The sequence below is a fragment of the Ascidia mentula genome, chromosome 8 (genome assembly GCF_947561715.1).
Source record: "Ascidia mentula chromosome 8, kaAscMent1.1, whole genome shotgun sequence".
NCBI lineage: Eukaryota > Metazoa > Chordata > Ascidiacea > Phlebobranchia > Ascidiidae > Ascidia > Ascidia mentula.
Window position 1 is genome coordinate 8783283 of NC_138573.1, and position 23054 is coordinate 8806336.

General features: G+C 38.0%; 4 protein-coding genes across 7 annotated transcripts in view; 2 read left to right on the forward strand and 2 right to left on the reverse strand.

Annotated features, from left to right (window-relative positions):
• Positions 1 to 237: 237 nt before the first annotated feature.
• Positions 238 to 10708, forward strand: LOC145910341 (uncharacterized). The gene is made up of 11 exons (XM_082997426.1): positions 238 to 898; positions 965 to 1045; positions 1582 to 1697; positions 1859 to 2057; positions 2231 to 2326; positions 2728 to 2903; positions 4617 to 4687; positions 5676 to 5815; positions 6260 to 6404; positions 8088 to 8231; positions 8455 to 10708. The coding sequence occupies exons 1-11, from the start codon at positions 294 to 296 to the stop codon at positions 9385 to 9387; spliced, it is 2706 nt and encodes a 901-aa protein (XP_082853552.1). The 5' UTR covers positions 238 to 293; the 3' UTR covers positions 9388 to 10708.
• A 626-nt stretch (positions 10709 to 11334) lies between these two features.
• On the forward strand, positions 11335 to 13863 carry LOC145911588 (protein SPMIP2-like). The gene is made up of 5 exons (XM_082998983.1): positions 11335 to 11583; positions 12181 to 12289; positions 12578 to 12695; positions 13163 to 13269; positions 13537 to 13863. The coding sequence occupies exons 1-5, from the start codon at positions 11475 to 11477 to the stop codon at positions 13661 to 13663; spliced, it is 570 nt and encodes a 189-aa protein (XP_082855109.1). The 5' UTR covers positions 11335 to 11474; the 3' UTR covers positions 13664 to 13863.
• Positions 13864 to 14004: 141 nt separating this feature from the next.
• On the reverse strand, positions 14005 to 18332 carry LOC145911527 (uncharacterized). Of its 3 annotated transcripts, none has more exons than XM_082998910.1 (12): positions 18118 to 18332; positions 17979 to 18053; positions 17546 to 17638; positions 16945 to 17088; positions 16811 to 16876; positions 16124 to 16267; positions 16001 to 16063; positions 15628 to 15750; positions 15503 to 15562; positions 15126 to 15160; positions 14955 to 15044; positions 14005 to 14752 (listed from the first exon to the last, which is right to left on the reverse strand). In XM_082998910.1, the coding sequence occupies exons 1-12, from the start codon at positions 18197 to 18199 to the stop codon at positions 14621 to 14623; spliced, it is 1107 nt and encodes a 368-aa protein (XP_082855036.1). In that variant the 5' UTR covers positions 18200 to 18332; the 3' UTR covers positions 14005 to 14620. The 3 variants fall into 3 exon arrangements, with proteins under 3 accessions (XP_082855036.1, XP_082855035.1, XP_082855034.1); XM_082998909.1 differs by having other exon boundaries at positions 16811 to 16873; positions 17979 to 18062; XM_082998908.1 differs by having other exon boundaries at positions 17979 to 18062.
• Positions 18333 to 19225: 893 nt separating this feature from the next.
• Positions 19226 to 23054, reverse strand: part of LOC145910181 (dynein axonemal heavy chain 3-like) — a 30768-nt gene continuing 26939 nt past the window's right edge. For both annotated transcript variants that reach the window (XM_082997211.1, XM_082997210.1), the window contains exons 73-81: positions 22829 to 22966; positions 22587 to 22712; positions 22337 to 22471; positions 21572 to 21810; positions 21080 to 21279; positions 20747 to 20873; positions 20550 to 20638; positions 20103 to 20309; positions 19226 to 19635 (exon numbers count right to left, since the gene is read on the reverse strand). In XM_082997211.1, coding sequence (XP_082853337.1) covers positions 19532 to 19635; positions 20103 to 20309; positions 20550 to 20638; positions 20747 to 20873; positions 21080 to 21279; positions 21572 to 21810; positions 22337 to 22471; positions 22587 to 22712; positions 22829 to 22966 — 1365 coding nt within the window. In that variant the 3' untranslated portion in view covers positions 19226 to 19531. The remainder of the gene's footprint in view (positions 19636 to 20102; positions 20310 to 20549; positions 20639 to 20746; positions 20874 to 21079; positions 21280 to 21571; positions 21811 to 22336; positions 22472 to 22586; positions 22713 to 22828; positions 22967 to 23054) is intronic.

Consider the following 23054-nt stretch of genomic DNA (forward strand, 5'->3'; position numbering starts at 1 on the left):
GGTGGTATAGAGTTGTTTGCAGTAAACGATAACATTGCAATCTGTCCTTCCAGTCCTACGGTTTCACAATCACATATAGTTCGTGTTTTGCTACAAAGAATGTTGTTCGGAACGTGTTGTTCCTTCAATGACAGCAAGTCAGTTGCCGATAGGGATGCTGCCATAGTTTGAATATTTGTTTCAGATTATTTTAAAGTTTGTAATCAATTTAATATTTGTTTGTAATAACTCAGGTTTTTAGAATGTTTAAAAAAGGCACAAATTTTTTGAGATTTGTTTTAATTTGACGTAAAATGTTACAAATGCACACTGTAATGGATAATGTACCCCGGCGAAAAATAGAAAGAAAAACAAATGGCTCATTAATCAATCAGTTCAGTTCAACATCTGAAAATAACAATTCTCAAAGCCAAAGTGCAATGCAATCATTCATCAGAAGTAACTACTGCTGTGAAAACATTGAACCACCTCATGAGACTTCACAGTGTGATGGAAATTTATCTTCAAGTGAATCTCCGGGCACTCAGCTGTTTATTGTAAACAGATATGATGAGGAAAATGAGAAAATATCAGAATTCGACACAGCAGTTTCAGATGCTGGTAGTGCTGTTGCAAATGAGCGAAGGGATAGTGGGTTTCACACCATGTCAAGACCAAGTCATGAGAATGACAAAATACCGTCACAAAATGCAATAGACAAACCAACATTGGACAAATCTAGTTATGATAAGTTGGAAATTAATTTTCAAGCACACAAAAGATCTTCTCCTTTATTGGTTAGAAAGTCGGACCATCGGCCAATTCGCCCAATTCGCCCAAGTGCGTCTCAGTTTGCTAACAAACTGTTTCTTCTTGATGGTTTCACTAAAGAAGAAGTTGCTCAGCATATATCCAAGACGTAAGTGATATTTGTAAGAATCATGAGAGTTAGTTATGTGAAAAAATTCATGAACTTAATTTTTAGGGATGACTATTCCATTCAAGTGGCTTCCAAATACATGGAATTTTTTGACTTTGGCAAGAAAACTTTAGATGAAGCTTTGAGGTATCTACACTAGCCTTAGAATTTAGTAAATAGGCTCCACCTACTGGCTTTGTATCAACTTTTGTGTTATATCATATTTGTTTCAAAGGCTTGTTGTTCTGGTATGTCAGGTTTATTACAGAGTTCAGTTATTTTTTCTGAAGTTTGTTTTAAGTGTAATGTTGTGATTAAACACGAGTCTATGCAAAGTGGACATGCACAAACCCAAGTATGCAGTCTGTGCATTAGCATATGTTGGTGTGAGTAATGAGTCACTATGCCATTAACATGTAACTGTTACGTCAAAGTGTGTTACTAATTTCAGTAGAGTTATCCTTTACAGTCACACTGGTAACATTCAGTGGTTGTTTCATAAAGTCTTTTTGGTAATACTAAAAAAAGCAGTAGCTTTTTATACAGGATCAGCCTGGCTTATAAATCAGGAATATATATTTCGCCCCATGGGCATCTTCAGTTCCTTCAGTAAACACATTGAATGATATTAAAAACGTCTTTTGGTAACTTCTGTTTGTAACACAGGTGTTACTTTATTGCAGGTCATTTTTTACACACTTTGTTCTTACTGGTGAATCACAGGAACGTGAGCGAATACTAGAGTACCTGGCCAACAGATACATTGCATGCAACCCTGAATTCCTTGATGGTTCATCAGGTACCTATGCTACTGTGCAATTACAGCCTGTGCTGCACAGCTCACTGCATTATTAATGGCTGACTGAAAATTGAAATAAATTGGTGGCTTCTCCAGTTACAAACACCTATAAAATGCCTGTCTATGGAGTAGGAAACTAAACTGTCATATGTTTTTAACAGATACTGTTCACAAGTTAATTTGTGCTATTGCATTACTTAACACGGACTTGCACCTGAGCACAACCCTTGGAAATCGCCGTCGTATGACATGCAAAGAATTCATCAACAACACTCAAAGACTGGGCAATTTCCCTGCTCCAATGTTAAAGGATGTGTACCGTGCTATTAAAAAAAAGTCACTACCCTGGTCAGGCCACAGGTAAGGGAGTTTAAGATTGTTTCACTTATTATGTTCATTCACATTTTTACTGGCATATAGCCCCATACACTTAATTTGCAAATACACACTAGCTAAATTGGCAATTTAGACAATTATTTACTGCTCTGGAATGTTTACACTCGTAAAGTTTGTTATGTTGTGTTGTTGTAAAGTTCCACGCAAACAAATAACCAACATCAAGCAACAAATCGTGTGACCAAGTCTCCATCAGTAAAACCCAAGACAAGCAAGACTGCTATGGTTGCAAGGTATGTTAATGTATTTACTTGTTAAAGATGACCACTGCTTTATTTCACCATGATATTACACATAAACCTTGTAGCAGTTGGTTGATTGATTTTCTCTTTAATCCTACATACCAGACAAGTCGTCTACAATTTACAAGTGTAACCAAAGTAAATATGTACTGCACACTGTGACTAACGTAATTTTCACTGGTTGTGTTGCAATAACTCAGGGAGTGAAGAAAGACTTGAACTTGATGGTTTAATTTAAACAAAAAACTAAGTAGAATGTTTGTAAAAAGTGTATACACTGTTTTTTATTTAGACATAAGATTAAAAAACAGAATGTTTGAACAGCACTTAACATATTCTGTGTGCCTCTGAAATATAAATGCCTGTCAACAGCTTTTAATATATTCTCTAAGGTCCCAGTCCAACAGGTTGAACAGAGCAGCAATTGAACCAATCCTTCCCATGAGAGTTAGTAGAGAAGACATGGGATCTATGATGATGGGTGGAAGAAACAGCAAAACAAAAACCTTACCCAAAAAGCAAGGCGTGTTGTTCCGAAAGGTGGTCGTTGACAGTGATGGCAACAGAAGTAAGTCTTGTTTGAGAGGTGATACTGGTAAATTACTCGGTTTGTTAGTGTTTGCTAAATTGCCATGCCATACATCATCTAATCGTAGTTTCCCGTTGCTTGTGTGAGTGACAATTTTCGCAACAACAATAATTAATTACTTGTTCGGTAAGTTAATAATCGTAGGCGCGATGCTCGTTGGATGAGATCAGAGTAGTTTTCATGGCGCCCATGCGGCACACGCCCTAACGTTTCGTCGCTTGCGCAGTTTACATAGTAAACACCCAACCCCCGATCATCTTTTCAATGCAGCCGTCGTGCCCGAACGTTCAACGAAACCCTACCCGCTCTCTGTGGTTCACGCAAACATGTCGTACACGGCGCTTAACATTCCCGGCGCGCCGTTGATATGAACCTTGTTCTTTACGAAATTGGAAATAAGAGACGTGGGAAAGGTTTTTTTGCAAAGGTTCGCATGATGGCAAGGAATTCCAGTGCCGCCTTTTCGCTGCCCACGAGTTCTGCTATTGTTATGAAACATCGCAAGTTTACACATTCAGTTGCCATAAGTCGAGTATTTTTCGTGTGATACATCACGCCAACACTATGCGTCTACCCACGAGTTAACGCCCGACTGCATTTTAACGCAGTGAGAAAAGTAGGGATCATCAGGTTCCCGAAACTCTACACTGTATCTGTTTCTCTGATTTCTGATTCACGCCACGTCATAACTCGCTGATTTATCAGATCATGTGATTTTACTAGAGATCATTGCTCACCCCCCCCCCCCATTTGTGTAAATTTTGCGCTTCACTAAATTCTTGTTCGCAATCGGCTTAAAGGTTTGGGCTCACTCGTGTTATTGGGACAACCAATTATTTTTGAGTGGGCGCTCGCGCGTACGTGTTACGTGTATCGTCTGGCGTCTGTGTTGGTAGGAGCGTCTGCGCGGTTAATTATTTAATCTATTCCTTGGGAAAAATGCGTTTTTTTCAAATTATCCTCATCCTTGCGCTCAAATACGCCATAAAACGCCGTCAATATTGCGCCATTTAAATAAAAATTCGCATTTTACGCAAATAAGCATGAAACCATTACGTAAATAGTGATAAGCACACTTCTATGTTCTGAGACACTATACTTTTGAAAACTAAGCACATGTCTTAGGAATAAGCACGGCATGGCAACCAAGGATATTTGCCTGAAATGTGTCAAATCTTGTAAGCATACGATGACATAACAGCGCAGCTAACGCTAGCGTACATGTTTATTACAAGAACTTTTCTCCTGCGTTGCTATTGTTACAAAACCAGTCAACGCGCCTAGGTGTAAATCCCTCCTCCAGACTTAAGTTTTCATTCGTTTGCCCTTATAGGGATAACTGATGCATAAAGTCGAGAGAAACTGGCAGTGGTTATGTGGGTTCAATTGGGTTAAAACCTTAACTTGTGGCAAGAATTTGTTGAGTTGCTAGCTATAGGCAAGTGTTTTATAAGGGACGACTTCATGTGCGCCAATATTTCACACTGTGCCGCCGTACCGTATGCAGTTTCTTGTTTTGATTCAAAACAATGAACCCCGTGGTACAGATGATTGATGCCCGTATTTGAGCCCGGGACACAAAAACAGCGACTGTTTGTAAAGAAAATATGGTGATAATTAGGAATAGACAAAGCTTTTTTTGGTCATACTTCACCTGTGTAATAAATCTTAATACCATATGTGTCTTTATAGCTAGCAAAAGGAAACGAAAGTGGAAGTTATTGGTCATTGCGATTCAAGGCCTCGAACTCCATCTGGCCAAGGTAAGTGTGTGTCCTAAAAACGTATCGGATTCAATTCTTCGCTTGTGTAGCAATTACCTCACTTGTGCATTGGCCCGTTTCCTGTTTGAGGGCATTCCCCGGGGAGCAAGATTGAGTGTGACCGCCGAACGGCACCTGTTTCATGGCAGGTTGACCGCGCGTGACCTCCCGCAAGTTAGAAAACATGCCAGTAGCTTACCGAATATTAGGCCTATCTGCTATGAAATGTTAGGTTTTACACGAAACGCATACTGCTTGGTAAACATTACTGTCGGTCCGGCATTTGTTTCAATCAGCGGCGTTGTACATCACTTTTAAAGACAAGTGTGTGTGTGATCCATAACCATTTTCGCGAAATCTCAAGTGTTTCATGGCACAGTGAAGTTGATTTTCACACAAAAGCGATTCATATTGACCGAGGCCGAAGGCGTGAAAATGTGGCTCATTGAACTGCTTGCGCTCGGCAACGGACACCACAAGGCGCCGACTGACTCTGAATTGTGCCAATACAGTGAACAACAGGCCTCATTCGCTGCGCGGTTCCCAGTTGTACTGTCGTCATGCTGCTTTCCCATAGTTGTTCGGAAACCGACCTTTTAACAAGTTCCAATGCAATTGTTGAAATGATTTTTTTATGACCCATACATTGGTCAACGAAAACGTTTAAACCGAAGAACTAACTATTATATATGGTACTTGAATAAACAGCTAGAAACAACGGCAATCTTTCGATGCTTACAGATACAAAAATACAAGGGAAAAGTTTTACTGCGTTTTTGACCAAGTTCCGTGTAGCGCTCTTTTAAATCATTTCATGTTGCGTACATGCGTTGTAGCCCGCTCCGCTTCGATAAGTAACACCTGTTCGTGTTATTAAATTCTTGTCAAGGGGAAGGTGGTGCATTTCTACTCCTGTCGTTGGCATGGTACAAAAAAAGGCCAGTAAACTTTCGTTCCATTGTATTTGAACAAAATATTGTATCAACAGAAAGGAGAGACGCAAGCGAACAAACTGTCAATCCATCATACATTGGCGGAAGCGGAACCAGCGACGAGCGGTGCAACGAAACGCCAATACGTATTCCGAGTGTTATTTGCCAACACGAGTGCCGCCCTTTTCCAGGCCAGGTTAGTTCCAAAAAAGCGGCGTGGGGTCACTGCACCAAAGAACGTTGTTCTACTTTAAAACATGTTTGACCCTTGATAAGCTTTTCGCAATGCGGCAGGGTTACTAAGCAACATAGGGTTGGTTGTCTGTTTCATACGCAACCACGTTGAGGCTCAATCGAGCGTTTACTTCTCCTGTAACGTCACAATGCCCTTCAAAGAATTTTTTGTACCCAGCAAGTTACTTCCTGGTTCTCCCTAAGGACTCGCTACGTCAAACAACATATTTCAGATGATAAGAAGCTTTTTGCAATGTGGAATGAAAAAAAACAATTGATTGACACCAAATATTTCGAAAATAGTTGCTAGAGGATCCCAATTCCATTTCGTTCAAGGCCACGACTTTCCAGAACGAAGATAATTTGTCACATAACAACTTCATTCAAGTCAATATTTTCGTTGCAGTTCGGAGGACGAAATGCGTCAGTGGATAAACGTAATCAACCGCAATGCCGCCCTCCTTTCCGCCGCCCCCCTTCCTGCCGCAATCGGATCCCAACTCAAGTTTCAGCGCCCTCTCCAACCATCCGCCCCCTCCACCCTCCCTATGGTGAGTGGAGCAAAAATAATGATAAAGATTGTTTACTGCAAGAGAAGGCACTTACCAACCTTTGGCAAGCCGCCATCACCTTATGTCGGTTGGTTTGCTGTGTTTGCTTGTCGTGTTGGTAAAGCTGAGGGCAATTGATTTTTTCCTTCTCTACCCCGCTTGGTAGCGTTTTAAAAATTTTACGTCAGGCTTTGTGCCTGTGCAACGGTACCTACTTCCTGTTTCGTTTGGTTACCCGGCAATTGTTATGGCACATTTTTTCCTCCACCAACAGTTCCCCGAACAAACAGAAGAAACGTCTTCACTGGTAGCAAATGTTATACGTGGAGGTTTGACGTCACTTCGAATCACGTTATTTTAAAGATAGTTCAACGAAGCCCACTCTCTCAGTGTAATGAATTCCATGCTGTTAATTTCCTTGTTTATTTTTAACGCAGTTTGTGTGGTTGGTTATTTTGAAGTAAATCACCAAATATTATCAAGACTAAAGACGTATGTTTGTAATAAAAAAAGACATTAACTATAACTACTTAGCCTAAACATTGTTTTTCGTGTACGCCGACAGCCTTTTTTATAAACATCATGTGAAAGTGAAAACATATGGTTTATCAACCCACTGACTTAAAACTAACCCCAACTGGACCTCTGCACATGACTGTACTTGCACAGCTAACGCTATTAAGAGGATTTGCGTGCCTTATTTTAATTTGGTTATCCCAAGTTGCGGTTTTATTTTCAGTTGAACTTTCAAAACACACGGCATTTGATAAATTTTCGAAACACATCCAGAAATCTTGTTACTGCCCGTCTATGTTTGTCAAGTCGCTATAAAGTATAGGTTTGAGTCATTTAAACCCAGTAAGCGCACGATGGCGGAATCGATTCTTTATTAAGCTGACGAAATGCATTGACGTACTAATAGATGAATAACCTTTTGGTGGACTGTTAGATGATCTGATAGGCCTTGGGTTCAGTTGTGGGTAATGCAATGCATTCAAATGTGGCGTTGACGCAAAGTAAGTCATTATTATAGATAGGCTTTTCCTTCATAAAATTACATTTGATCGGCCTCTTATATTACAAACAATCCAAATAAACAAACAGATTACTTATTGCCCGTCACACACAACAGTCGCCTCTACAATTAGGGGGATTAGCTGTGTGTAATTGGGGCGTTGGGAATAAAATCGTTTGTTAAGTCTCACTGGCGGTGGGTCTACTGATTTCTTCAAATGTTTTCTTCCTAACTGCGTCCAGCGACGGTAATTGACACTTACTCGAGTATTGTTGGGTAAACGGACACACAGTTGTGACAAACCACTCCCACGTCACAACCACACAACCGCCCTCCCACTAATTACTCCTCTGTGTTGGATTTGTTTTGCAGCTTCAGGACTGAGGCTGAAAAAACTTTTTCCTGAGGTTCTTACACACCTAAATTTTTAAACAACCCGATTGCAACAAACAAGTCTTATTGCTAAGTTTTGACAAGACATTTAGTTAGTTCGTGGTTCTTGGGTGGAACTGTGCATTCGTGGCCTTTCTACCGCGGTTAGGCGTGGCAGTACGCTTTAGGTATGACGTCACAACATCATTGTGAGTCACGGTTGCTTCACTTTCTGCCTGAGTTGCTATTTCTGCATGTCATTACAGCATCACGATTTATGCCTTTTTTTCTCTTAGGCAAAACAACTTCATCAGCAGAAAAGCAGATTGTCAGATCTGCGAACTGAACTGGACGAAATCCCAGAGAAAATCAAACAAAGCGACCTGTCTGCTTTGCAAAAGCAGTATTATGTGGACAAACAAGTCTTCTTACAAAGCGAGGTAACTTGTTAATTTGTATTACTTTCCAACCCCTTTGTGCCACATTCAACTCCAAGTTTAGATCAAACCCGAGTACAGTAAGATACGAACGTATGTTTAATTGTTTTCGTTTGCGAAATTTATTTTTAGACCTCACAGTAAAGTTCTACACCTTGAATTGTTTTGACGCTTTGAATTACTATGACATAATCCAATGGACAAACAATGCATTCACATTCCACAGGTTCGCAAATATGATGTCTATACTTCGATGTTGGAGGAGATGTTGCAGTCGGCGAGAAAGTTTCGAGGAGACTTCCTTCGAACCACACAAACTATTGACCTAGACCAAGTGAAGGAGGAAAAGGCAAACCAGAGCTCGGGCAGTTTGATATCCGTTTCACCGAGCGAGCCGGGTGCCGCATCGGCCTCGGCAAACTCAGTTATGACTTCGAGCGAGCAAAGCGACTCAACCGGCAATCTGCTGGATTTCATGCCACGTAAACATAGTAGTGCGACCCCATTGCGGACTGTGTTAAGTCCAACTTCGTCGCTTCCTAATTTACATCCAGGTGATTCGCCACTCTTTAAATTTCCGCCGGTCGCAACAGATGCCGAAGGCCAAGGACCCCGCACCAAGTCACTTCCTAATAAGGCGTTTGATTACGTTGCTGAGGTAACTGAAACAACTGATGGGTTAGGTGCGGTGAAGCTGATTAAGACCGACTCGGAAAGCTCTTCATCACCACTTAATGCCAACAACTCTAATTCAATACTGGACCCCAGCTATTGGTCGGCCCTGAGCGAAAACCATTTCGGTTACTCGACCACTGGCCGTATTAAGCACAAGCCCTCACCCGACCCCACCGGAATGACGCCCAGCACTTCCGTCGAAAGAATTGATGTCAGGCGTAACCCATCAATGACATCATCTGCCTACCGCCGCCCTATAGAGATGGTGACGTCATTAGTAGCGGCTCCAGTTGGTGTAAAAAAGGGCATGTACAAAGTGTCCTTGCCCAATAACCAGAAAAAATCAAGGAACGATGGAAAAGAGAGCCCAGTGGGTTTGATCTCATCCGTTCCCCCACGAGTGCGAGGTAGGCGGGAACGTCAGGGTTCATCTCGTTACAGCTACTTGCAGGCAGTTTACGATCCAGCAAGATACGACTCGTGACAATCTCGATTCCTGCCAACAATTCGGGGAAATTTTACCTGTTTTAACTGGGAGGTGAAGATTATCAGCAGTTTTTAGAAATCCGCGTAATGTCCGTCTCAAATAGAAATTTCAACACTAATCATGATGCAAGTACTTCTTGTCCGAGTGCGTTTTATGTTCCGCTTGTTGTTGCTTCAACTTTTACTCTTGTCTTCGTGCAATCTCTCCACTCATGTTTTTTTATCATTTTGGCGCATGCAAAAACCTTTACCCAGAAGTGTCGCGCCAGTGCTGGCGCAGACACATATTCATGCAACATGCATGACCTCTGACTACGTCGTCGACCCCACACGTAGTCTGAACATTACGTCACATTCCGAGTCGCTTCGCTTCGTTGTGGAAGCTGCCAATTACTGTCGTTCACACGCACGATGTGGACCAAGCTTATTCTGGTGCATCTCTGCAAAACAAGTCTGACGCATATTTATTCTGTATATTTTCGAGGTAACCCCGGTGGGACGGCACATAACTGTTTGCTTCCTCCCCAGTTTCCGCTTCTGAAATCCCACGTGAACTTTTTTACTTTTCCACGTGCTCGGAAAGGCGTCGAGGTGTTTGACCGAAGCCCAGAGCATGGTGATTTGAGACATGAGCTCATCGCCACACATAGCAGCGCTTTTCGGTTTTCCAGCAAACAAAGACACGTTTTTCGAGGCGACCGGAAATTGCCCTTTCGTCCAAATCCGAAGGGACAAATGTTTCTGATCGGTTCGTCCGAGCCCTCCGCGCGTGTTGTGCTTGCTGTGTCATTCGCTTTAAAACAGTTACATAACGTTGTGCTGCTTCCGCCCATGATTCGCAATGTCGCCATAACTTATTGTTTCCTTTCTGTCGCCCGGACCAGAATAACCCTCGGTCAGAGCGCCGGAAGCCTGTGAATAAATTGCATAGGGATGCGCAATAACCCACCACAAGTTTGTCGCAAGAGATATATACGTTTCGTACTTAACTAAAGCTGTTGGCGTGAGCACATTGTTTTGTGTTGAGTGTTTGGGCACCTTTTCGTCACTATTTTATTCCCAAATGTGTGTACTGCACCGAAGCACGTCTTTATAGTTTTCTATGACTTTGATTTCATCACAATTTCAATGTTTTGTCAGAACTTTGCGAGAGAAAATTGTATTTTTATTCAGTGGTTTTGTGCGGCGGAATGAACGATCGAATTGCGATTTGTGTTTGGTAAAATGTTGTGACCTTTTTTTCCGTTTTTGCTTTAGTGAACTAGGTATTATCGCGTAACTGTGACTGTCGTGTGACAAGTCGGGCAATAAATCACCCCAAACTATATATGTTTGCGTCTTCAAATGTTTTGACAAATTGCTTATTTTAGGAAGCTGATGTTTAACCAAGTTTGTGAGAAAATAAAGCACATGAACAAATACTTCGCTTAAAAAAACAGTTTGAAATCTTTTTTAGGTAAATAGGGATTACTGTGCAAAATTATAACATAACCAGGGGTGTAAGGCTGTCAGAGCTAGGCGGAACTACTACAACAAGTCAGTAGCAAGACGTGCATTCTTTATTCATACACTGTGTTTTATGCTGTGCCGCACCGATACCTATAAAATTGCCACTACACCGCTGAACATAACTGAAAATAACTGTTTGTTCAGCCAAAATAAAAAATAGACCAAGCTCCACACATCTCCCATCGTAACGGTATGTATGCAATACTTGCAGTGTACACAACCATTGCCCAAACTTGCGTGCAAAGAAAAAAAAGAATTTTGAAAACTTACTTCACTATTGATGCTGGTAATTTTCTATTTCTAGCAGTCACATTTGCACGAATTAATAAACTACCCTTTGTCGCCACCTAATCACTGGTTTGTTGCTAGGCAACTTCTCATTTTGTTATCTTGACAAATGTGAGATTTTTATTGTAGCAGTTTGCATTAATTTTTTTGTTTTTTTCGCTGTCGTCCCCAGTACGAAACAGGTATCACTCACTTGAATCAATCAGGTCGGATATAAAGTGTCTTAAATCTGTTTCGTATCCGATTTCAATTGAAATTCAATCAAAAGCAAAACAACAACAATAAACAATGAAGCACGCGTTTTCAAGAATGGACAGTGGTACGTTTGATCCCGTAACAAAAAGGTATATGTGGCCTCCTGGTGTGAATGCTACTGGTCGGCGAATGTTATTTACAGGTAGGTTTGTGTTGTCATTAATAAATTATTAGAAGCTGCAATTTAATCGCTTTTGTATGATTATTCATAAAATAATAAGCTTTCAATTGTTGAAGCCACTCTTAATGGATTTTAAATAAAGTAACACATATTGTTGCATACATGTGAGTCCCAGTCTGCAGAATACTGACGAGATTTTAGGTTTTTATTTTAGGACCAAATATTTTAGTGTGAGCGCATTCTTGGCCCCCAAGCCTGTGCAATGCAAACGATAAAACATCTTTGGTGCAAATTGCTTGTTGAATGGATGCATGTGGCAATACAGCTGTTTTCCATCATGATTGTTTTATGTTTAGACATTTCCATGCTAAAAAAAATGGTGTGCAAACAAAAAAGTTAAACAACAACTTGTGCCTGCAGCTGCCATACTCTGCAGACTGACATGTGTCACATGCACATGAAATTCTTCATTAAAGCTGTGTATGTTCATCTTGTCTAAAATAAAGTTCTTTATTTTAGCAAGTTCTAACTTGTTTTAAATACTACACAGATTGGAAACCAATTTGATTTGGCTTTATCTTTTCATTTAAGGTTTAAAATGATAAAGTATAACTTTAGGTCCTGATGGTATAAGAAATCAAAATGTATCTGTGGAAGAAGACAATCAGTATGTTGGAATTGGCACAATGTCTCCAGAGGGTTCCAGTGAACTTGCATATTTATACAGGTTTCACAAAAAAGAATTCCTTATCCTATTTATTAGGGGTGTGCAACCTTCTTTAAACTAGTTTAAAAACGTGGATTGCATATTGACACTCACTTTATTGACATCATCCACTAATATATCCAAGAGACCATATGCCTCATGATGCTATACATTTTGTTTAAAATATATTTATAAATATTTGTTCTCTCATAACAACTGTCAAAAACTTATTCCTGACAGGCAATATGTATGAGTGGTGACAAATATTATCATTGAATTTTTTTTTATGACACATTTAAAATGGCGTAGACCCGACTGGAAAAATGCACCATCATTGCTACCAAAACATAGAAGAGTTGGGGAAATTGGCTGGGGTATTCCCATGTACTCGGATCCATCTGTACTACAAACTGGAAAACAAATCACTGTGAGGCTATGGTCATATTAGAACCTTCCTTTGCTGTTGGCATGATAGGTGTAATTTGTTGACAAGATGTGTCTTGAATAGTTAATGGTAGAATTGTGCTTTGTAAAAAATACTATAGAAATGTTTTCTGCAATTTATTTTTGGTTTATTTACTCCTCAAAAAGGACTATTTTATGTCATTTAGAAATAGTTTTGGGTTTAAATTTTGAAAATGATATTTTGTTTTAGCACCACAGGACCTGTGTAGTAGTTAAACCCCGTTTTCAAGGTCATCTGAAATAATGCACTTTTTTGCTTGTTTGCCAATAACCGTTGCTGGGGCTTCTGACTTATATGGGCCCTGAAAATTCTTTTAAAAATTCAAAAATTCAAGGCATAGACGAGGAATGGATCTTTCATAAAATCACAAATGACTGGGCACTTGAACAATTTAGTTTTTGTATATTTTTTAATTTTATCTTCTTTAGAGAGGCGAATTTAGGCAAAGTGCTGAAGACAGGCATACTCACTTGTATCAAAATCCATGGACACCACCCATACAACCAATATCACGTCCAAGAACAGCCCCAGTCAGGTAGTCCAACATTAATGTATATACTTGTACTTGTACTTCCAATCTTCAATCTATTTTTTGCCAACACTGTAGACTGCTTTATGAATGGAATTCACTTTATAATTTGAACAACAAGCACTATGTTATAGAGTGTTTACATTCACAATTTAAGTGTAACAAGTGTTTTTAAAAAACTTTTAAATATCTGTGATTAGTCCTATATGTGTATTGCCCGAAAGGAATTTTTGTAAAGTTTGCTATACTGGCATCCAACAAACTGCTTTTTAGGTCCTCACTTCGTCATGATGACTACTTGTTGGAAACCGACCATTATAGAAGTCAAATGAAAGCTGTTGAAAGTAGTTCTTCTGATGTTTCCTCACAAGGAATTTCACATTCCAGAACACATTATTAATAGTGCAATATTTCTGTTACTAATTCACTCCTTTTCACTGCACTTTTACAGCTGAGATTATTGAAACGCTGTCACACTGTCTTTTGTGCAATTGCTACACTCTATACTTAATTGATCAAAACCACTGCACAAGTATTCTGAGATTATACCTTGGTCCATCAAGACCCTTTCACATTCTGCAGTATTGCAACAATAAAAGCATTGCCAGTTTTGCCTTTGTATGCTTTGCCCCAAGCAGAAGAATGAGTTGACACCAAAGTTCGTCTCTAATAAAGTTTCGGCATATATATGGTCAGTTTAAAACATGAAATTTTATTTGTTTTTATTATCACAGTATCAGTGTTTGTTTGTCAAATTAAACAAGTGAAGTAACTTCCAAATAAGGTGATTAAATCCACCACTATTGACGGTCAAAGTAAAACTTAACATTATAATTACGATGTTATAATAACTTCATATAATAACCGTTTACAAAACAGATAAAGCATAAAAGACAACACATTGCAATTTCCTGTCAACAATATAATATCACAAAAAAAGGATTACATGTAATGTGCAGACAATCAACAGAATAACAAAACTCAACAATAAAAATTTCATTTAAGAGTCCAAGTGTATACACAATGGACAAAGCACAATTAAGCAATAGGTAAGGACATGTCCCTAAGATCAAAGCTTCGGCATGTTAACAATTGTTTTGTCTTTGTAAATCAGTGGTGCTGTGTGCATAAACTATTTCAGAAATACTGCATGGGTTTACATAGTTGTTGTGTACAATAATGGCCCTCTTGTAAGTGCTTTAGAGGATGCTAGCAAAAGCCTTCAGTTCGTCAAAGTATAAGCTTCATTTCACTTTGTGGTTATTGGACATTGAATACCCGCACTACAGTATTAGTTTTACACCACAGTGTATTGCATAAACAAATATGGAGGAACTGCAGAGCATTTGTTAATGCTTCAGAATACATAGTTTTTTAGTGATGATGTTGCCTCCTCTGATGGACCAAGTTTCTCATACTTAACATTACCCGATGTTTTTCTTGTTCCTGTTCTTCTTTTGTTTCCAGATTTGAGCAGATAGCCACCAACCTGAACAAATATAAAAATAGCATGTCATTTGCATGATTGTATCCAAAATGTAACTTAATTTTTTCAAAAGAATAATACTGGCTAATTTCTTCAGCATTATTGTTTAATACAGGCTTTTGTAGTTTGACAACAAGGTTGGTTTTAATGCTGGTTAACATTCTAAAGTAAAAATATTGCCAAATTCAACAACTGGAAACCTCACCTTTCTTCTGTTGTGATAGAGGAGGTAAGTTGCAAGTATCAAAAGGACAAAAAATACAAAGTAATAAAAAAAGTGACCATCACTTGGTGTCTAAAAACAAAAATGTTGTTATTGTGATTCCGCCAAGAAAGCAATAACTTAAAAAATATAATTTAAAAATAGTTGCATTACCTTCACAGAAATTGGCCTTTTATCATCATTGGAATCTATCAAAATCAAAATGGTTTATGTATTATTCAAGTTGATAAAAATATTGGCTATATTCAAGTAGGGATAGAGCATAGGTATGGTTTTGAGATATTATTTGGCTGAAACAGCGGTTTTCACATTAACACTAATGCTTTGCCCAATTCTACAAAAATTAGTATAAAAAAAGGCTGGATCGATACATCACCAGTTGCAAACAACAGCATGTACTTTTTTCAATTATGTCCACATGCTTTTAATGCACAGTTCCAAAAAAGTTTTTTAAACATGATTATTGTTCAAGTAATGTGAAAAAAGATTATCAATTGTGTAACAAACTCAAAATTTCCAACAATACTGACCTGCTTCATTTGAGTCAGGGTTTTTCACATCAGAATTGTTCTCTTTTGCATGCTCTACTTCTGCAGAAATTACAAGCAGGATTTAAAGTGAAAATCATAAACAAATTTTGAGCAGTATTTTTTACCTTTCTCATTAACTGTTTTACTGGTGGAAGTTGTTGTGGTAGTTGTGTCAGCTATTTTGTTGGGTGGGGTTTCATCAACATTAGACTGCTTATTTTCTTCAGTCTTTGTTTCTTGAGTATCACCTTTGCAATGGGAAATAAACTTCATCAATTTGTTTATTCACAACCATATTGTGTTCTACATGAGCCTTATATTTAACTAGGGAAAACTTAGCTTCACAACAACTAAAATTAATTAATCTAATATGGCAAATATTTACTGTCAAAATTATTTTGCTTTGCACATATTGTAAATTTTAACTGAATATTATTTTTAATTTAGTTTAAGTTTGTCTGCTCTATAATCAAACATAAGATATGTTGCAAAGCATACCTTCTTGACTGCTTGCATCAGGGTTTTCAACTTCAGAATTTTTTTCACCACTGTTTTTATCATCTACACAAGCATTGCCACAGAATTACAAATCGTAAATAATAAATTCTTTGCACAGTTTACCATCAGGTTGAGTTTGTTCAGTGGAGGTAGTTTTAGCTGATATCGTAGTTGTCGATGTTTCAGTTTTCACTTCTATGACTTTATCACCATCACTGGGCTTAGAATCCTGTTTGTCATTAGGTATAACTTCTTTATTTTCAGATTCTGTAAGGAATACAACAAACTGAACAACATGTTTGAAACAGATTGGAGAAACTCTAGTTAGGGCCAACCAAAATAGTCTGGACTCACATTTTTAAATTTGTTTTAGAAACTTTATGGGTAAGCACATGAAATGTTTTGGTTCCAACAAGCGTACAGTAGAAAGTGTTTGGAACTAATTTGAATCACAACATTTGTGATTAATGTTGTTGCTGCTGTTTCCCTACTGCCTTCCAGTACTTTATTAACCCGACGCTTTTCTGCAACCAGTTCAATGTAGTAGTACTGATGATGAACCCAGTATGAGTTCGAAACGTTCACTCAGAATATAATTAACAGCATCCTAGCTTTGGCTTTCCTTTTCAAAGTTATCAACTCCACTTATTTTGCGCCCAAATTTGTGATTAATATTTCCCCTAAAAAATTCAAAACATACACTACATTTTGTGGATTAACTTTTTAGTGCAAACCTGGGAATGGTTGTTGTGAACATACTTTAAATCACCAAAATAGTTCAACAAGCATGTGAAGTGACACAAAACTGACCTGAATCTATTTTTGATTGAAGTTCTTTGTCTACTGATTGCACCACATCAGTGTTTTTGTCTTCTGCTGCCAATAAAAGCAGAAAGTTATTACATTGCATACTAATTTTACAGCATTAAGTACATTATACATACCTCCCTTTCCCTGTTCATCTGTTTTAATAGTGATATTTTTAGTTTTTATGGTGGTTGTTGGTGTCTCAGGTGAATTGTTTGGTACTGGATTATCATCTGTAGTTGAATCGGTTTTTCCTTTGTCATCAGGTTTAATTTCTGCACCTAATTGTGCGAAAAATATACAACAAATATACACAAAAAAGAGCTACACAGTAGTTTAAAACATTTTTCAAAATTTTGTGGTTGTCATGTTGCAGTAGAGAGCAGTAACTATTTATCCAAATTGTAGCTTATCAAAGAAAATTGTTTGTCTGTACCTTCACTTTTGAAATTGTTATTTACCAAAGCATTTTACCACTATAGCAGCCTACAACCAAATGCTAACATATTTTATTGGTACTACAGAGTGGAGTCAAATAAAATCTACTTTTTGTATTCTTATGCAGTAAAAAGCACAAAAATTTTCGAAACCTGACATTCATGACATAATAGTTGTCAAGAAATAATGCAAAATATATCTGTATACTAGTTCTACTTATTCTATTTGAAATAATTTACCAATTGAACCACATAATAAGGATACATAAACCAGCCAACAAACAGAAAAAATGTTACTCACTTTTTGGTAAACCATCTATCGTTTGATCACCAGTTTCAGTTACACTTGGTTCCTCTGCTTGTTGGCTTTCATCTTTATTGGTGTCATTCACAACTGCTCGAAATAAACGGTATGTAAACATAATATAGCTGTCAAAATTTTTGTCAAAATGACATGGATGTGGTTCTAACACAAAGTGAAATTAAGTTTTTGTCAGAAGAAGTACAAACTTTGTGTAGTTTTCTAGGTAATTGAAGTAAAAAGACAGATAATACATAAGCAGTTTGGCTTGGCAAACACATCATGCCTAAATTACCGAAGATGAGTGCCAATTTTATGCCTACTACAAAGCACTGGTATAATAATATAGCCACAAGTTTAAAATTCTTGTTTTTGTAGCTAAGATGAAATGAAGAATAACAAATAAATGCACACATTGCCCTATTTTGTTTACCTTTGATGTCGGGGTCTGTCGATATTTGTGTTTTAGGAATTGTTTTCTCACCGCTTGGATCAGTAGTACCACCATCTGTTTTATCTAAATTGTTAGGAAAAGTTCTTTTTAAAGGTACATCATGTTATAAAATATTTACCAGCGACTGGAGCTGCTTCAATTGGTGACAATAACAGGAACATTAACATGATTCCACTTAACTTAAAATACTTCATATTCATGTTGTTTCTTTACTTAATCCTTACTGTATTAAAATGCAACTTATTTTGCAGCTATAAACACTTTACACATCGAATGTAGAACTGCAGTTATTTAATGAAACGTAAAAAGAAACCGTTATAACCCAATCGCAATCTCCATGCAGTACAATAGTACATCAAAAATCTCCTACGTTGTGCCTTGTGTTCACTGTCAAAATACTGCCAAGCAACACTCATGCAAGCGAGTACTGGGTGAAACAGTTTAACTCCACGTGTAGGTTCAAAACTGTATGGCCTTATCGCAACGCGTTAATACAACAACATTAAAGCCATCTTACAATTACACACAAAGTGGTTTTGAGCCTAATATTTTGTTAAAGATGTTTAAACTGTGAAATGCCAGATAACAATAATCGCTCATGCAGAACATATAATGCCGGTTTACTAAAGTTGAAAATGTGTGCCGCAAAGGATAACGCAATCAGCTCGTTGACGACTGTGTTAAAGTACTCAGGGTCAAATTCTTGCTGGTTAAATAAACGCACTACAACAACAACAACCGAGTGTTGTGCTACAGGACATTATTCTCAGCTAGTAACAAATGTTTTAACTGCACGTTTTTCGATTCTCACCCTCTATTGATAACTCGTACATTTTTTACCTGCATACGAACTACTGCGCACAGAAAATCATTGTTTAATTGCCCTTTGACGGATTCAAATTGTACAGGCCATAACTTGTGCAATAGTTAAAGTTTGATGTGCTTGTGTCGCATTTTGTGTTGCTGCGTCAGTTATGGTTGGAATGGACTTTAATCGGTAGGTTATTTGTCAAGTCACAACAATCAGCAGAGAAGTATCTAAGGTGGTAAGTAAAAAACGACAGTGGTGTCTTGGATTAGCAATGTAGGCTACTGCACAATAGTATAAAATAATGGAAGTGTTGTTATGCCACCAAAAATAAAACACGTTAACAAGAGCTGCCATCGATCTGAAAAAAAAATAATGACGACTAAAAATAGAATATGATTTTTCTACAATAATAATAAATAATAAAACACGAAGTCTTTTCTTTATTTTCCAAACGACACACCAACCACACTACTATAAAAAAAGGCTAAAATGAAAGTTTAATATACGCTTCAACAAACAATAATCCCAAAATATAATACACAGTGCACAGAAACACTTGGCTTATTACGATGTAATACTTCTTATGTCTCCCAGGATTGTGAAGGTAAAGCTGAATGGAATCTACTAGCGAAGAAAAGCAAAACTACAACATTTTTAAATGAACATGAAAAAATGAATCACACACACACATATACAGGCAAGTTTAAGCGACCGAGCTAAATTAATCGTCTAACTGGCAGAGGATTGCCACTCCTCTGTTTATCCAATGACTCTGTGGCTTGTTTGTTAGTAGTTGCATCATCATCACAAAGTTAGTGGAGTGACCTAAAAATATAAACTTTTAGATGTTTGCCGCGTTCTTGAACACATGAATAAGTTTGAAGTAAATTTCAGCACGACAAACTGGATACAGAAAAAAAACGCACCAGTGCATTATTCAGCTAAGACAAAATAGAAAAAGTACCTTTTCAATATTTAATATGCAAAAAGGTACAAATAATTTAGTTGCATTCTTGACCAATTCGCATAAATAATACAAACAGTGTACGAAATATGTAGCTAAAAAAATTCTTAATCAACACCTGGAATACAAACGTCACATTATGATGTGTCGCAGAAGAGGCGCAAGACAATTTGCAACGGCATTAGTTACACGCACTAACATAAAGAGCCCTTCCGTATTCTGGTTCCCATACTCATAATCATCTTTAAGTCCAATATGCAGTTTAAATTTGTTAGACTTAATCAATGAAAAACGTCAGTGATATGCAAATATAAAATCATATGCTTACCCGTAGTGGAGAGAGTTCCACGACGCGCACTTGTTTTGTAAACTGGACAGGTGTAAGATGCTTGGGGATTGAACTTGGAACTTTCTCCTGGTTTTAGCCAGAGAATAGGCAAGTTGTCAAAAAGAATTTTCGGCATGGATTCACCCAATAGCATTGCATCGCGATCCCATCGCGCACCTTCCAGAAACAGGCCACGCACGTAGACACCTGGGGAATTAAACAAAAATCTTGCTAAATGTCACAAAATAACATTTTTTACATCTTATATTTGCAATAGAATCGTGGCATCTTTGATATATTAAAAACAACTTTAATTGGTTTAATAACATTGATAATACGAATAATGCTGGCAGCATTAATCATTACCAGACGTTATTGCTGGCGTTTTTTCATTAAGATACAACAAAATCACAGAAACACTGCTTTTTATAAAATATTCTAATGCACCGTCATCTGGTTTTCCTTCGATTTCGTCCTCGTGCTCGTAAGGAAGAACTTCGAATTCGAAGCCGATGTGATCGATGGGAATGGTGTATCTATGGACCAAATGTAACAAGAAATATTAAGTCGTGAAACAACAGACAAAGATGCAACGAGCTGATTAAAATTGATTAGAAACAAGGTTATGATAATATCCAACTGACTTGCGCGCGTAGTTCTGGGAAGCGCCGGTGAGAAAAGATTGAGTGAAATAGAATCCTGATATCCAGAATACATGCGGAATCCCATCACGTATCCAGTCATTGAAGAATTGCAGGCGACTAAGAAGATCTAAACACACAAATTCCAGTTAAAATGGTGGTGCTGAGATCATGGAATCGTTCATCATGTGTTGGGACATCATTCACAACATTTCATACATTTTTTTAATGTCAGTACACTCAGTTACTGATCCGCATTCGTTTAAACTATTAAGCGTTCTCGTTCAATGTCGTTTTGGAGAAAAAAGAATTCTTAGCACCAAACTGTTTTTGCACCTGTTACGTAACCACCGAGTGGTTTGAGTGAGGGGTAAGACTTTGAAGCCCACATTGCTGGCACTTTGCCAACCAGCATGGAGGTGAAAACTTCTTCTAGTTCAGATGACATCACAACGAGACCCTTTATCGCCTTTCTCAAGTTCACAAGACTCGAACGCACTACTGCCGTCAAGCGGTTAAATCGAATGAGTTCTTGTCTGCAAATAAAAGGTTCGAAATGGAACAAAACATCATTACTGTAGGACTATGACGAAAAAGTGATAATCGTGAGCGAAAAAAGAATATAATCGACCCACGATATTGACAGGATCTAAAACCAATTCTATCATTGCTCTTGATTGACCTTAACTTACTCAAAATCAGATCAAAGTGTAAAATTGTTTTAACAATAAAAATTAGGTAATCCTTTTTTATAGTCTGTATTATATTTCGCATTTTAAATAAAACAACAAATTACAACATACCACAAAAAAAAACTTTTGCTTATACCTCAGTACAGTGTTCATGGATTCGTTGTAAACAACCGGATATTTTTTCATCACCATTTCAAGGTCGAAGTCAGGGGGTAGTTTAGTGAGGATGTCGGTAGCAAGATCGTTGATCACATCCTCCGGAGACTTTCCTCCTCCTCCAGTCTGTCGTGGGAGAGTGAGGAGGATGCTGTCGAAGAGCTGCAGGGTTTCCTGGTTGTCCTTGGTAATGTCGGCGTTCTCATGGAGACCGAACACCTTAAAATACAAAATTCGTTCGCGTTTATCGCCCAGAATAGACTTAACAGCAAACTAGGACACATACGATTAAAATTTGGATAATCCAAAAAAATAAGTTTTTTCAATCTATTTTGTTCTGTTGCTCATTTCCAAAAACTCAGTTTCTATGCGATGCCTTCGGTAGTTTTAGTCTACGATATATTTTTTTTGAAAAAAACTGACAGCGTGAAATATGTAGTTGCTCCTACAAAAGTCAACTGGTTTCGCGAGCCATATTATGATAAGCCCTTGTCTGAGGTAACCGGTATTTTGTAATGTTTGGTTAGATATTTATTACTTTTTAATTAATGGGAATTGCTTTTCTGGCACTTAAGTTTCGAAAATGTTTATTGAAACCGACGTTTCGTCTACCATCCGGCGAGACTTCCTCTGAGGAGCAATTCCAATTAATTACTATGCCTGGCAGCAAAAAAATAGCAGTATATTTACTTTTGACCGAAAAAAAAAATGCTAACATTTAACAGTCAGAAGTCTACTTTCTCACCTCAGGATGAGGTACAAGGGGTAATTCCCGAAAATAGTCGAGGTAGGATTGGTAAGAACCATCAGGCGGTGCTTTGTACATTCCACTTGGTGAGAAGGCGTAGGAATCGTCGTGCACTATCTTGTCCACGTACACCTGAAATATATGTTGCGTGGTTAAGGAAAGGAAAGGTATGATATCTGTGTATTTTTGACATTTGAATTTTAACCACCGAACCACAATACCGTGGAGCTAATTTAACTCAACGTACTATAGATAGGAGAGAGATGAGGAGGCGTCTGTCCTTGTCATCAGTAACACGGCCACCATAGTTACATTCACCAGTTAGATAACTGAGCGCCACCAACGGCAACTCCTCATACTCGTTGAGGAACATCTGCAAAAAATTAAATAGAAATTATTTCATGTGTAAGGCACAACATCATATCTCTCTTTCAAGCAACAACTTTAGGACGTGGACTTTTTGACGATTTTACAATGTATGTAACCAACCTGAAGTTGCCTCATGCTGATACGTAGATCGGATTCATTAAATTCATATGGAATATTCCAGCCCAGAGGACCAAACTTGCGACGCTCTTGCACCATCGCGTGGAAAAAGCAGAGACCAAAAAGAAGTTTGTTCCATTCCTAAGGTGCAATGTTTCAAAATGAAAATATAAGAAAAAAATCATAGCTAGCTCCACATTGGGCGAAACAGATTCACAAAATATCCCGT

What these genes read in the sequence shown, in the direction of transcription:
- LOC145911588 (XM_082998983.1), top strand. Translation starts at nt 11,475, where the DNA reads ATGAAGCACGCGTTTTCAAGAATGGACAGTGGTACGTTTGATCCCGTA. An exon ending in TCGGCGAATGTTATTTACAG is followed by an intron (nt 11,584 to 12,180) that starts GTAGGTTTGTGT and finishes GTATAACTTTAG; the next exon opens with GTCCTGATGGTATAAGAAAT. An exon ending in CCAAGAACAGCCCCAGTCAG is followed by an intron (nt 13,270 to 13,536) that starts GTAGTCCAACAT and finishes ACTGCTTTTTAG; the next exon opens with GTCCTCACTTCGTCATGATG.
- LOC145910341 (XM_082997426.1), top strand. Translation starts at nt 294, where the DNA reads ATGTTACAAATGCACACTGTAATGGATAATGTACCCCGGCGAAAAATA. An exon ending in ATTCCTTGATGGTTCATCAG is followed by an intron (nt 1,698 to 1,858) that starts GTACCTATGCTA and finishes TGTTTTTAACAG; the next exon opens with ATACTGTTCACAAGTTAATT. An exon ending in AAGACTGCTATGGTTGCAAG is followed by an intron (nt 2,327 to 2,727) that starts GTATGTTAATGT and finishes ATATTCTCTAAG; the next exon opens with GTCCCAGTCCAACAGGTTGA.
- LOC145911527 (XM_082998908.1), bottom strand. Translation starts at nt 18,199, where the DNA reads ATGAATATGAAGTATTTTAAGTTAAGTGGAATCATGTTAATGTTCCTG. An exon ending in GATAGATGGTTTACCAAAAA is followed by an intron (nt 17,089 to 17,545) that starts GTGAGTAACATT and finishes TCGCACAATTAG; the next exon opens with GTGCAGAAATTAAACCTGAT. An exon ending in TAAAACAGTTAATGAGAAAG is followed by an intron (nt 15,563 to 15,627) that starts GTAAAAAATACT and finishes TAATTTCTGCAG; the next exon opens with AAGTAGAGCATGCAAAAGAG.